General features: G+C 40.3%; 1 protein-coding gene across 1 annotated transcript in view; it reads left to right on the forward strand.

The window, feature by feature from the left end:
- The window catches only part of ABCA2 (ATP binding cassette subfamily A member 2), a 74,886-nt gene that overhangs the window by 8,703 nt on the left and 51,835 nt on the right, over window positions 1-14,348 (forward strand). Inside the window, exon 2 of the mRNA XM_073640622.1 lies at window positions 12,482-12,575. Within this exon, the coding sequence (XP_073496723.1) occupies window positions 12,482-12,575 (94 nt within the window). The remainder of the gene's footprint in view (window positions 1-12,481; window positions 12,576-14,348) is intronic.

The following is a 14,348-nucleotide window of genomic DNA, read 5'->3' on the forward strand; positions in this document are numbered from 1 at the left end:
TGATGCTAATTGTAAGACAATATTACTGTATGTGGCCAATTGAGGGAAATAAAATTGTAAAAAAAATAAAAAATAAAATAAAGCATGAAAAAATATTGGGCACTAAAAATGCTGTTTTATATGTAAACTAAAGTAAACACAAAAAAGTGCACGTTTATTATCGCCACATCCATAACGACCCAAGCCATAAAAAAATAAACACGGCAAAAATGTTCAAAAGGTGTATACAAAAAAAATGGTATCACTAAAAATGTCACATTGAACAAAGAATGCGGCCCCCCAAATTCAAATTTTTTCCATGTGCGGCCCATATACCCAGCCGAGTTTGAGACCCCTGATCAAGTGGAAAGTCTGGACTCCAGACTTATACATTGTAACGAAATTGCAACACTGGAGAGAAATTTGTGCAGCTACTGTATTCTAGCCCAGACATCAGAGACGTAGTCTCGATATGACTGACACCGACTGTGAGAAGTATTAGTTTTAAAAACAAAGTGCAGCACTTAAATACTCTGCAACGCTCTGCACAGTGCAATTCTACTTTTTTTTATTATTATTATTGGCTAAGGTTGTCGACAAGATTTATTGTGGGAAATTCTATGACTGATCAGATAGATAATCATGGGGATATCTAGGATTGCTGAGCCCAGTCAGCTCCTGCATTCAATAGGGTATTACACCATTTATTATAAGGCTTTTTATTATTTTCTTCTGAGCATAGTTCGGGAAATATCATTTCCGTAATGTGCTAAAGGTAATGGTGACGTTATCAGTACTGAGGACTATGACACACGTATGGATAATCCTGTCCCTGTACAGAAGATTTAACAGTACTGACCTATTTGTTACAAGAAACTATTTAAAGGGACCTACCATCTACGTTCCTTTTATGATCTGTGCTGTAGAGCTAATGGTGCTGAGTAAAATGATATGTCTACCATTTCTGAATGACACTCCCTTGACAAGCTATTACGTATCAAATATTGTTTTGTCAAAACTAAGGTTTAATAATGGGGGCGCCATTGCATTGGGCCTATGGAAAACCCAGTAGTTATAAGTGGTATTGCAAGTAAGAAAAGTTTTATTTGTAATATGCCCATCACTATAATGTCACTAAATAGCAAGTCAGCAACCAATATACAGGTGCTTCTCACAAAATTAGAATATCATCAAAAAGTTAATTTATTTCAGTTCTTCAATACAAAAAGTGAAACTCATATATTATATAGAGTCATTACACACAGAGTGATCTATTTCAAGTGTTTATTTCTGTTAATGTTGATGATTATGGCTTACAGCCAATGAAAACACAAAAGTCATTATCTCAGTAAATTAGAATACTTTATAACAACAGCTTGAAAAATGATTTTAAAATCCGAAATGTTGGCCTACTGAAATGTATGGTCAGTAAATGCACTCAATACTTGGTTGCGGCTCCATTTGCATCAATTACTGCATCAATGCGGCCATGTGGCATGGAGGCTATCAGCCTGTGGCACTGCTGAGGTGTTATGGAAGCCCAGGTTGCTTTGATAGCAGCCTTCAGCTCGTCTGCATTGTTGGGTCTGGGGTCTCTCATCTTCCTCTTGACAATACCCCATAGATTCTCTATAATAGATTCTCTATGGGGTTAAGGTCAGGTGAGTTTGCTGCCAATCAAGCACAGTGATCCTGTTGTGTGTAAACCAGGTATTGGTACTTTTGGCAGTGTGGACAGGGGCCAAGTCCTGCTGGAGAATGACATTTCCATCTCCAAAAAGCTTATCAGCAGAGGGAAGCATGAAGTGCTCTAAAATGTCCTGGTAGACGGCTGCGCTGACTTTGGTCTTGATAAAACACAGTGGACCTACACCAGCAGATGACATGGCTCCCAAAACCATCACTGATTGTGGAAACTTCACACTAGACCTCAAGCAGCTTGGATTGTGGCCTCTCCACTCTTCCTCCAGACTCCAAGACCTTGATTTCCAAATGAAATGCAAAATTTACTTTCATCTGAAAACAACACCTTGGACCACTGAGCAATAGTCCAGGTCTTTTTCTCCTTGGCCCAGGTAAGACGCTTCTGGCGTTGTCTATTGGTCATGAGTGGCTTGACACAAGGAATGTGACACTTGTAGCCCATGTCCTGGATACGTCTGTGTGTGGTGGCTCTTGAAGCAATGACTCCAGCAGCAGTCCACTCCTTGTGAATCTCCCCCAAATTTTTGATTGGCCTTTTCTTAACAATCCTTTCAAGGCTGCGGTTATCCCGGTTGCTTGTGCACCTTTTTTCTACCACACTTTTTCCTTCCACTCAACTTTCCATTAATATGCTTGGATACAGCACTCTGTGAACAGCCAGCTTCTTTAGCAATGACCTTTTGTGGCTTTCCCTCCTTGTGGAGTGTGTCAATGACTGCCTTCTGGACATCTGTCAAGTCAGCAGTCTTCCCCATGATTGTGGAGCCTACTGAAACAGACTAAGGGACCTTTTTAAACGCATCAGAAGCCTTTACAGGTGTTTTTTGTTAATTATTCTAATTTACTGAGATAATGACTTTTGTGATTTCATTGGCACTAAGCCATAATCATCAACATTAACAGAAATCATAGAACGGTAGAGTTGGAGGGGACTTCCTGGGTCATCTGGTCCAACCTCCTGCTCAAAGCAGGATTCACTAAATCATCTCAGACAGATGTCTGTCCAGCCTCTGTTTGAAGACGTCCATTGAAGGGGAACTCACCACCTCTCGTGGCAGCCTGTTCCACTCATTAATCACCCTAACTGTCAAAAAGTTTTTTTCTAATATCTAATCTGTCTCATCCCATTGCTTCTAGTCTTTCCTTGTGCAAATGAGAATAAAGATGATCCTTCTACAATGTGACAGCCCTTGAGGTATTTGTTGACAGCTATTAAGTCTCTGCTCAGTCTTCTTTTTTGCAAGCTAAACATTCCCAAATCCTGTAACCGTTCCTCATAGGACATGGTTTGCAGACCGGTCACCATTCTGGTCGCTCTTCTCTGAACTTGCTCCAGTTTGTCGGTCTTTTTTAAAATGTGGTGCCCAGAACTGGACGTAAACACTTGAAATCGATCACTCTGTTTGTAATGACTCTATATAATATATGAGTTTCACTTTTTGTATTGAAGAACTGAAATAAATGAATTTTTGATGATATTCTAATTTTGTGAGAAGCACCTGTAGTTCACAGTGGAGTTGTTGTCTAACTTTCTGAGACTCCTGAATTGCAAATTACCCTAAGTTCACACATTCAGTATTTTACATCAGTTTTTGTAAGCCAATACCAGGAGTGGGTGACAAATACAGAAGTGGTGATGTGTTTCTATTACACTTTTCCTCTGTTCCACTCCTGGTTTTGACATAGAAATGGGTTTACAAATACTGATGTAAAATACTGAACGTGTGAACGTGGCCTTATTCAGTAGGTTATCCTTTCTTTAAACTCCTACATAACCAAGACAGAGCAGCCAAATAAAGCTGGGCAGCATATCCAGGCCCATGATATTTTGCAGGTACTGATGTCAGGGTATGAAATATTAATGGTCTGCTTGCTGTGTAAGAAGCCCCCTGAGACGTGGAGCTTGTTTTTATAGCAGCTGCTTCTGCTCCTCCAGGATGTCGCCCCCAGGGATAGGACCCATAATGACCGAATGCCTCCAGTCTATAGAGCAGTGCCTGTTATTTCATGCAGGGGATGGCTGGAATTCTGTAGTTCTGCATTTTTTTTAGTTCTATCAGGTCCCGGGAAAGCTGAGTGGTGGCAACCAATATGGCTAACATCATAATTCCTAGTGGGATTGCCACCTGGCTTTCCTGAATTCCTGAGAATAAATCTTTCTACTTGTGCACAGTCATATTTGCCTTTCTGGATTCTAGGAAAGCTGGGTTACAGCCAGTATGCATCAATATATTCCCCAAAGGTCTGCAGGAAAGGAGGTGCCATCCAGGACTCTAGCGAAGATTAGTCACAGCGTTGCAGTGTATTGTAGGGCGTGTATGGCAACGTTATATTGGCTCTATATTGCTGTATTATGTAGGCCGATTTGTACTTCTTTAATCTTGACACTATGTGGTGGTATTATGTGGGTTGTGTATGGCAATACATGGTGGTATTATATGAGCTGCGTGTATGGCAGTGTTATATTGGCACTACGTATATGGCATTACAATGTGGGCTTTATATGGATATATATGGTATTGTGTGGGCTGTGTAAGGCAGTATTATATTGGCACCATATGGCAGTATTATTTGGGCTGACTAAAGAATTATAATCATGACGCTATATCATAGTATTATGTGGGCTGGAGATTTGATTCAAAATATTTGAAGATTCCTGATCCATCGTCCATGTTGATTGTTGTCTATGACTGCCAGACCAGAGCCCTATGGACCATCTCCTACCTGTCGGCTTATCACTGGCCCCTCTTCTGATGATTGTCATGCTGACTGGTGATGTGGTGTAAGATGGGAGGTTCATAGGGCTCTGGTCTGGTGGCAATGGATTACTGACGTGGACTCTAATAGGCTGTATATAGCCGTATTCTCTTGGAAGTATAATGTTGGCACTATATAGTGATATTGTGCACTATTTAATGGTATCATGTGAGATTTATATATCAGTATTATCTTGGCTCCATATTTCAGCACAATATGACAGAATGTAGCAGTATTATCTTATCACTAGGGTAGTATGTGTTCTGTATACTGTATATCAGTTATCCTTGTGGTAGTTTATAGCAATATGGTCTTGGAACTATATGGTGATAGTATGGGGGCTGTATATATCAATATTACCCTAGCACTGTATGGTGGTATAACGTAGCAGAACCCTTTTGGCACTATATAGCGATAGAATGTAGCCTGTATTTAACAGTATTATCCTGGTTCTGTATGGCGGTGTTATGTCGCAGTATCTTTTTGGCGCTATGTGGTAATAGTATGTGGGCTGTATATATGAGTATTATCCTAGCATTGTATTGTGGTATAATGTAGCATTATCCTTTTGGCACTATATTTCTCATGCTCGTACTGACTTCAGTGAGGTGAACGGAGTTCATTGGCTATGAACTCCGCTCACCTTATTTACGTGACAGTGCTGCATCAGTGCCTCGCAATCACGCGCAGTTCAGGGTCTCTACTGGATGTCAGGCTGAACGGTCGCATCATGCCACCGTTTAGCAAGACATCTAGATGTAGCAGAGCCAGACTCGTCGTGGGACAAATGAATTATCTTCTCGTCGAACAGGTGCGGAACATGGTGGTTTATTATTTGTCCTTTTTCCATAATAATTGGGTAAAAGAGAGGGAGGTGAAGTGTTTATTACAATAAAGGAGTCTGTGTCATTATTTCAAATAAAGAACTTTATTCTGGGTGCTTTTTATTTACAATATGACTATGGGGTTAGTAATGGGGACGTCTTTTATAGACGCATCTCCATTACTAACACCTGGCCTGATGTCAGCTGTCAATAAAAAGCTGGCATCAACCCCAATACTATTACCTCTCTTGCCACCGCACCAGGGCAAGTGGGAAGAGCAACGGCTAAGCTGATGTATTTAGTCTAGGACGGGGCCAATATCCATGGCCCCTTCCCAGGGCCGGCTTCAGATTTTCGTGGGCCCCGGGTAAAAGACTCTCTGTGGGCCCCTTTAACACATACCACGATTCATGATGCACAGATATGGCGGAGAAATATAGATATACAACACATGGCCCAGGATGTTCCCTAATCCTTCACATATGTAGACACGCACGGTACGCAGAAGACACGCACACGGTACGCAAACATGCACGTACACAGAAATGCACATATACAATATGCAGACACGCACATACACAAACATGTACATATACAGACATACATACATATTTGAACACATTCTTAAAAACACATATAAAACAGACCTAAATATATATACACTGACATACAGAGATATTCACATCATACATGCACACACACATACACATTAGAAATATTTGTAATTTGGGGAAACTGGCAACAAGCCTCGCTCACCTGCCCCCGTCCTGTCTCCCGTCCAGCTCCTCGGATATGTGGCTGTGCAGGGCTGCCGGCGTGTGTTTGATGGCTGTCAGAGACATGGCCCTGGACCATCAGGGGGGCCCACTCGCCGTCGGGGCCCGGGCCGCTCCCCCATCAACTGTGAAGGACCTCTGGTGCTGTTTGATGGACTTTACCAGACATGGCCACGCACAGTGCGCTGTGCGGCTGTGTCTGCTAGTAATGATGCGGTAGGCGCGACACACAAGCAAAATTAAAGTCGCAGTGCCGACCCTGCCGTGTCATTACTACCAGACACAGCCGCACAGCGCACTTGGCATGGCCATGTCTGGTAAAGTGACAGCAATCAAACAGCGCCAGAGGTCCTGCATAGATGCCGGGGAAGCGGCCCAGGCCACGACGGCAAGTGGGCCCCCCTGATGGTCCAGGGGCCCTGCCGCTTCCTAGCCTATTAATATCAGCCACACAGCTGTCTGCCTAGCCTTTGGTTATTATTGGGGTAACCCCACAACATTTTTTTTTTTTGGGGGGGGGGTCCCCATTTTAATAACAAGTAAGGGCTATGATCTGATATTAATAGTCTGGTGAAGCTCCATGTGTATTACCCCTTTCCCAGGCGATAAACATCAGCCCCCAGCTGTCGGCTTTCCCCCAGCTGGTTAATAAAAATTATGGGGGACCCCATGCCATTTTTTTCACTAATTTATTGTTTAAATACATGTACAGTAAGCTACACACGCAAAGCACTGATTATATATCTCACTCACATATTCTATCTATGTTTTCAAACTAAATATTCTTAAAAGCAATCTTTAAATGATATAGAGAATTATTCTATGTAAAAGCTAATGCTAAAATCGGATTGCATACGGATTGCTTTCTCATGTCATTCGAATTCTAGATGAGAAAAATCACATTGTACTCGCATGACACTTTCATGACACTCGTTCAACGTTTCAGGAACCACATCGGACTGATTTTTATTTTTTTAAGGATGATGGATATGAGCCCTTATCCTGACTATATGGTGGTGGTATTACATGGGATCACCCTACTTTGCTTGTTGCCCCATTTCTATAAACCCGCCCTTGCATACATTGGTATTTTCCTGCGATAATAATAGAATCTCATTAATGGTAAAGGATCTGCGTGACAGCACCGATCGGAGGCCTGAGCAGCCTTTGCAGTCAATTGATTTAAGCTTCAATTGCAGAGCGGTGAATGATGAGAGAGCAGGGGACTCTGCAGACGCGCAAACCCTCCTGATTTATTGGCCGCTTCATTGAAATCCAATGTTCCGAACAGTGGGCGTGTAACGAGGGGATGCCGATGTTTCTAATTAACGTAATTTAGACGTATACGCAGGCTGTCACGCAAATCGTGTCCCTACTGTAAAGGACTTGAGAGTAGCTTATTATAGTGGGGAGCCCTTTTAGTCTAAAGTAAATAAATCCTTTCATGTGGATCCATATGTGAGAAGAAATGTCCTCTGTTGTTGACGTGCTCATATGGTTGAGGACTCCTCAGATGGGGTCACAGGGGTGGGGGCTTACTTATTTTGACCCTGTGTGCTTTTTCTGTGGATCATTTCTTGTGTGATTTTTTTTTTTTTTTTTTTTTTTTTTTTTTGGGTTCTTTGATTAGGAACAATTTTAGATCCCCTAATCTACAGGGCTATGGCAGTGGGGACGGGTTCCTTTAAACGTTCCTTGTACCTGTTCTCATAATTTGTATGCAGCAGAGGTTTACATTTAGCTCTGGGCAATTCTCCATTATAAAACGGAGCTGCTTGTCACTGATGGATTAGTTGTTACTGCAGTATAGGAGACATTAGAAGGAAATGACTAATTCAGAGTAGAGTTGTCCTTTAAATCTGGATTCAAACTAAATTTGAATTTAATGATGGATTTTTAAAATTTTAGGGCATTGAATGAAATACAAAGCCAGTATTGAGGTTACATGGAGGCACAAGATCCTAGTTATTCTCACCTCCTACACACTGCTGAGTAGATTGGGGGGCTCCATAGATAAGGGCAAGGGGGAGAGGGATGGGGGGCTTAACAAAGGTCCCCTTCATAGTCTCTGTTCTAGTACTGTACTGCTTAGCACACTGTGGAGAATATTGTGTTGGGATTTAAAGAGAAACTCCTCTTATTTTATTTTTAAACTCTGCATGAAACTTTTTGTAACTTTTCAAACTACTCAATTTTACTAGTTTAAACCTAATACTGGAGTTAAAACCTATTTATTCTTCATGCAGTAGTTATTCACTGCTAGCAAGCAGTTTTCCCTCACTGTTTTGGGGATCTTTGCTTGTTGTCAGTGAATGAAAACATTTGTGTTTACATTCAATGATGACTGTAATATCCATTCCTGACCTAGTGTTGTTTAAAGACTGTTACAATCCAGTTAAACACAACAGCTGCACACAGCTTCTGTCCTGCTAGTTTGTTACATCTTTCCTGCACTGATACATTGTATCAGTTTGGACTGTCCAAATTTCTAACAAGCCCCCCAGGGTGCAATATTACAGGTTTTCACATTCTCTATATAGAGAAAAAATGTTTCCCGTCTAGGGAGTAACTATAGGCGGTGCAGTTGTCTCCGGGACCTGACGCCTATGGACTCTAAAGGTCTCTTTGGCTAATATAAGGTGATTTAATACTTTTGTTGATCGGCGATAGTTGGGGACTGTGTTGGATATTTTGCATTGCGGCCAATGAACTTCAAAACTTCAAGTTCTGATACTGTTTTCCATCACTGAAAGCAGGCAGAAATATTGGGAATGTGGAGGAAATCGGACACAAAGGGGCCAATTTTGTTTTCCTAATTTTTTATTTTTTTGTGCCTTTTTGTCTCTTTTGTTTAATACGGGCATACGTAGCCAATTGATTTTGGAAAGAACAAAAATGTTATGTTTTTTTTTTATTTTTTATTTTTTTGCCACAAATACACACACTACACTTACCCAGCCCCTGGTGTTTTTTTTTTTTTTTTTTCTGTACTGTGGTTGAGGTGTTGGTACATTGATCTCCTAACGTGTCTGGGTTTTACAGATCAGTAATTTGATGCAATATTATAATTTAGTTCATTGTACAAATGGACCCATGAAAAATATACATTAAAAAATATATATCTTTAACATGCAGCATTTAATCGTTTGAGCCACTTTTAACTGTACAAAAGCACACAAAAAGAAGCTTCTTTGAATATGCAAAAATATCCAACATTGTGCGGTATTTTGATTTAATTTGTCTCAAAATCCACCAGGCAAAAAAGAACTACTTTAAATTTTTTTTTTAAAACAAACTCAAATGATGACTCAGGACCTAAGGGTATTAGAAGGTTCTACAGATACAGGAGCTCATTGACTCACATGTCCTGTTACAATGAAACGCAAGCTCAGACAGTAACATGTGACTCCCGGCTCCTTTCTCGGCTCTTATAATGGTGCTTGGTGCGAACTGGAGTTTATAGAAATCCCTTTTCTTTCCCAGATAAAAGTCTCCAGTGTCGGTGCCTGGATGTTTATCACAGGCGGCCCCTTATAATTGTCCCCTTGTTCTGAGAAGGGCACGCAGTCTAGACGTGGCATGCTCGCTGGAGCTGGGCAAAGCCAAGGTGGAATGTGATACGTCTCATTATATGAGCAGCGGGGTGATATTGATTGACAGCTGTCCATCCAGGCGGTGCAGCATGAGCTGTCATCTTCTGCATGACAACTAAAGTTTTGGCGGTCATATTGTTTGTCACCCAGCTTTCCCAGAAACAGATATAAAGACTAAAATGGAAAACTAGCATACTTGTACGTATTTGAGAGACCTATTAATGTTTGTTTTTTTTTGGACACTGGGACTGATTTCCCTCCTTTCCATCATTTAGTGTAAATGGGTCATAGATTCCTGTGAGCCACGATTAGGGTTTATCAATGCAGCTTGTCTCTGGTAGCCTGAGGGAGGAGATGGCGAGTCCTTGCTTCCTGCGTCACACACTGTCTGTGGGTGGAAATATCTGTGATCATTCCGCAGCCTCGGTACAGAGTCTTCATGACTCCCAACATCTGCTCTGTTTGCCCGCCACATGGTGCACACAGACCCCAGAGCTGTAGATCAGCCCTGCATCACAGAGCACGCTGGGAACAGGACATTGATCCTTCTCCGGTTGACTCTAGTATGCATTATACATTGAATTAATTATTTTTTATGCCTTTTTCATGTTTATATTAGTTTTGTTTCTTCATACAATTTTTTTTTTTAAAACATTTGTATTTAGCTTATTGTGTTTTCATATCTTCTTTATTTATTATATATATATATATATATATATATATATATATATATATATATATATATATATATATAATATTAAAAAAAAAAAAAACACAAGAAATATTAATCAGGTTTTGGCTCAAAAATTCAAGTTGTGGCATATACCGCACATGCGCTCAGGAGCGGCGTTATACATCCGGCACCTGAGTTTAAGGACTTCTGTACTTGGACTGGTTGTGGATCTCTTGACTAAAAACTCGGCAATGTCTTAAATGCTGATCAGGCAGTCGATTTCTTCCCCAAAACATTAGATCTGAAAAAATAAACCTAATTGCTATTGCTGGGTGCGTGACGGTCCAAATTAACAGAATATCTTATTTATCTCACACAGTAAATGCCAAAATTGAAAAGCAAAAAAAACCTAGAAATGGCAAAAACTTCCAGCATATAAAGGACAAAACAAAATGCATATGTTGAATTGGGGCACATGTCTGGATATCGCCAGGACAGACTCTCTTGTGGGTTCATCTGATTGCAGCCAAGTAACTGTTACCCATGTAGGTGACTTTGTCCAAGATGGCGACTTGAGGACTTTTTTGTATTTTTTTTTTTAGGGTGAAGTTTTCCTTTTGGGCTGGTTCACATCATTTGTGACATGTTAGGAGGCATGCGGATAGTTTTTTGTTTTTCTTTTACTGTTTTAGGTGGTTGCCCTGGAGGTTAATACAGGCAGGCAAAGGGATTTTATTATGTTTACTAAGGGAAGGGAGCTGGCTGGTTTATGACCGGGAAGTATAGAGACTGGAGGTGATGTGTCCACAGATACAGTAGGGTCAAGAGCAGTGTATGCTAATCTTGTGGAGGTTCACAGATAGAGTTAGAATGGAAGGAGCAGTGTCCACAGCAGCACAGAGTTTTTCAGGAGAGCTTTTGCTCTTCAGTGACTTGTTTATGTAACTGAGGTCGGATAGTGGTAATGTGAGAGAGTTACCAGTCTGATAGCAGCACAAAGCATTTAAGGACAGGATTGCAAACATTGCTATTGACAGTCATGAAGTGGTAGCACAATAAAGCTTTATGGCCTCCAGAACACACTCTTTACAGTATACGTCCTACGTCATGGCCTCTTTATAGGGCTGTAAGCTGGAGTTGAAAATATAAATATTTGTATCTATTGCTATGCTGCTTGTTTGCTTTTGTACTTTGGGAGGGAAGCAAAATCTTGACACAGAAAATGTAAAATGTCCTCCTACAACCAGGACTAAATCCTCATTTGCAGCAAATTGTTATAGATGAGAGAACTTGACCAACATTTTGTTCTTCCTTTCTGCATTCACATCCACCAATCACAGCCCTTGTTTCAATTCTCCAAAGCGGTTTTGGAGATGTAAGCTAAGTTCTTATTGGTTGCTATGGCGATGAGGCCTAGCTGTGTCTGAAGCCACTATGTGATTTTTCTGTGTCATATATGTATAATCATTTGTTGTGTGCCTTTTTAAATCGTATGACTTTTTTGAAAAAGTCTTAATTAATTTTGTGTGGTCTTTTTCTTGAGGTGGAGTAAAGCAGAGAATTTTGTTTATTAGTCAGTGAGTTGCACCAATTGCATGGCTGTCATTATTTTAATAAATATATGCCTGTCAATTGTCCACTTCTTCTTTTTTTTTTTTTTTTTTTTTTTTAAGCTTAATGATCATGAAAAATGGTAGATGTCATAATGATGTGTACCCCAAAATGGAAAATTTTCAGTAGGCCCCTATTGACTTCAATGGACATAGAATTCACCATAAAAATTGCAGTCTGTCTCGGCTTGCACGTGCTGTATCAACACCATATTGTGACCTATGCATCAGATTTGTATTAGGCCACGGCCCCACTATCAGTATTTGGTCAGTATTCGGTCAGTGTTTTTTCTCAGGAGTGGGAGCCAAAACCAGGTGAGGAACAATCAGAGAAAAGGTATAATAGAAACAAGTCACCAATTCTGCATTTATCACCCATTCCTGAGAAAAAATACTGACCGAATACTGACCAAATACTAATGGGGGAGCTGTGGCCTTAACCTGATAGTCAGTGTCCTATACTTTTCTATAACTGTCTGACCTGCTGCGGATGCCGTACTGCCAGAAGTTTGCAGAATCTGTATTAGTCACCATTCTCATCTATACTGCTCTGTCTCCCTTGCAGTGGGTCCTGGCTTTCGAAATCTTCATCCCTCTGGTCCTGTTCTTCATCTTGCTTGGACTACGCCAGAAAAAGCCCACAATCCGCGTGAAGGAAGGTAAGGCGTGTGACCACAAGGGGTTAAACGACACATGCGGGCATATGATCTCAATGGCGGGCACAAAGAAGCAAATTCAGGTCACAGACGACGCAACGATGTAAAACCGCTTATCTGCCTTTGTTTCATTAATCAATGATTGGCACTCAGCCTGGCACCTGTGACCTGTATGCACCAGGCTGTGCCACAATGACGGGTAGAACAAAGCCGCCGTCTATTATAATGTCACTTTATATAATGACCGCCTATTATAACGATCTTTTGTTCATAAAAAATTAAATAAATTTTTTGATCTAAGCAATAATTAATTTAGCATCGCCATATTTGTTATATTCATAAGGAATTCACAATTAAACCCCAAAATAAATTGGATGTTAAAATAGGTAGAATTAGGTTGCTACGGGTGTAAAGTGGCAGCCATTTTTGTATTCTGTGAAATTAGTATGTTTCTAGGTTCTGCTCAAGCTATCGTCATGGTTTCCAATCCTAAAGGAGCATTTCATTGACTTAGGCCGCGTTCACACTTCCAGTATTCATGGCACAAGTACGGACTGCTCTGTCTGGACTGATGAGACCCATGGCCAGTTTGGACCTAGCAGTGCATAATTGTATTGTGAATATCGGATGAGTGATGTCGGCCGTATAATGAGGTCCATCAGGTTTAATTTTTTTTTTTGTGGGCGGTCTTCGCAAATCTTGCTGTCAAAATCATTTGAACATCACTTTTGCACACTTTTTTTATTTTTTATATGAATTACAGCTTTGCTGTGATAAATGGCGGCCACATCCATTGTCTTTCTGAATTCCTAATAATTGACAGAGCATGTTTTATTTTATTTACTTTTTTTCAATTCAAGGTTAGCACCCAAATTATTTTTTTATTTATTACATTTTTCCCCCTGATTTGTCATTAGGCAGGGTAATTTTTTTTTTTTTTAGATTCGAAGGGTTTAGAATATCAATCCGTTCGTTTTACAGACGGACATAACTCGAGGATTACTCGTGTGCAGGGATATTTTGTGGCTGCAGTTCTCGGCATTAATTATATAATGGAGCTTCGGGGTATATTTTATTTGTATTGACAGCTGAGATTGGAAATCCCGACCTTCACCTGGTAAGACGAGATTTCAGCACTGTCATTAGTAGTGAAGGGGCCCCATATCTGTCCCCCTGTCTACTATTTACTACATCGCTGTTACTCATAAAATGGCATCCATTTTGTTTATTGAACAAGTCCATTATAAAACACTAGTAAAAATTTTGATTTGATTTTAGATTGTTTTGAGGGAGAGAAGAATGTATGTTTGTTTGTTTTTTTGAGAGATATAATTTCACCATTGCATGAAAATAAATGTTATGTGCTATGAATTCCACACAAATCAGATTATTTTATTTATTTTTTTAGGTATTTTATTGGTCATTAAAGTTCTAAAAAAAAAAAAAAATCAGGGAGAACTATGGTACACATTTTTCGCCCTCTCTCAGTGAGCACTTATATTTTATGGGTCATACCACAGGACTCAATAGTGGTACAAAAAAGGTTTAATGCCGGATCCACGAGGTACCACCCCAGCTTTGGCCCCTACACCATTACTTTAATTGATCACAAATATAACCACGTTACCTCCACACTGTATTACTCGGCATGTGTGATGCTGTTACCGCAATGCGAGAACGACAGGTCCAGTTTGTGATGGTAAGGGCTCATACTGATTTGCGAGAAAAACTGACTAATGCAATCCAATAAAAAATCGGATTGCACTCTGACTAATG

Source organism: Phyllobates terribilis, unplaced genomic scaffold (genome assembly GCF_046119375.1).
Source record: "Phyllobates terribilis strain yellow unplaced genomic scaffold, ASM4611937v1 Scaffold_7__3_contigs__length_470593459, whole genome shotgun sequence".
Lineage (NCBI taxonomy): Eukaryota > Metazoa > Chordata > Amphibia > Anura > Dendrobatidae > Phyllobates > Phyllobates terribilis.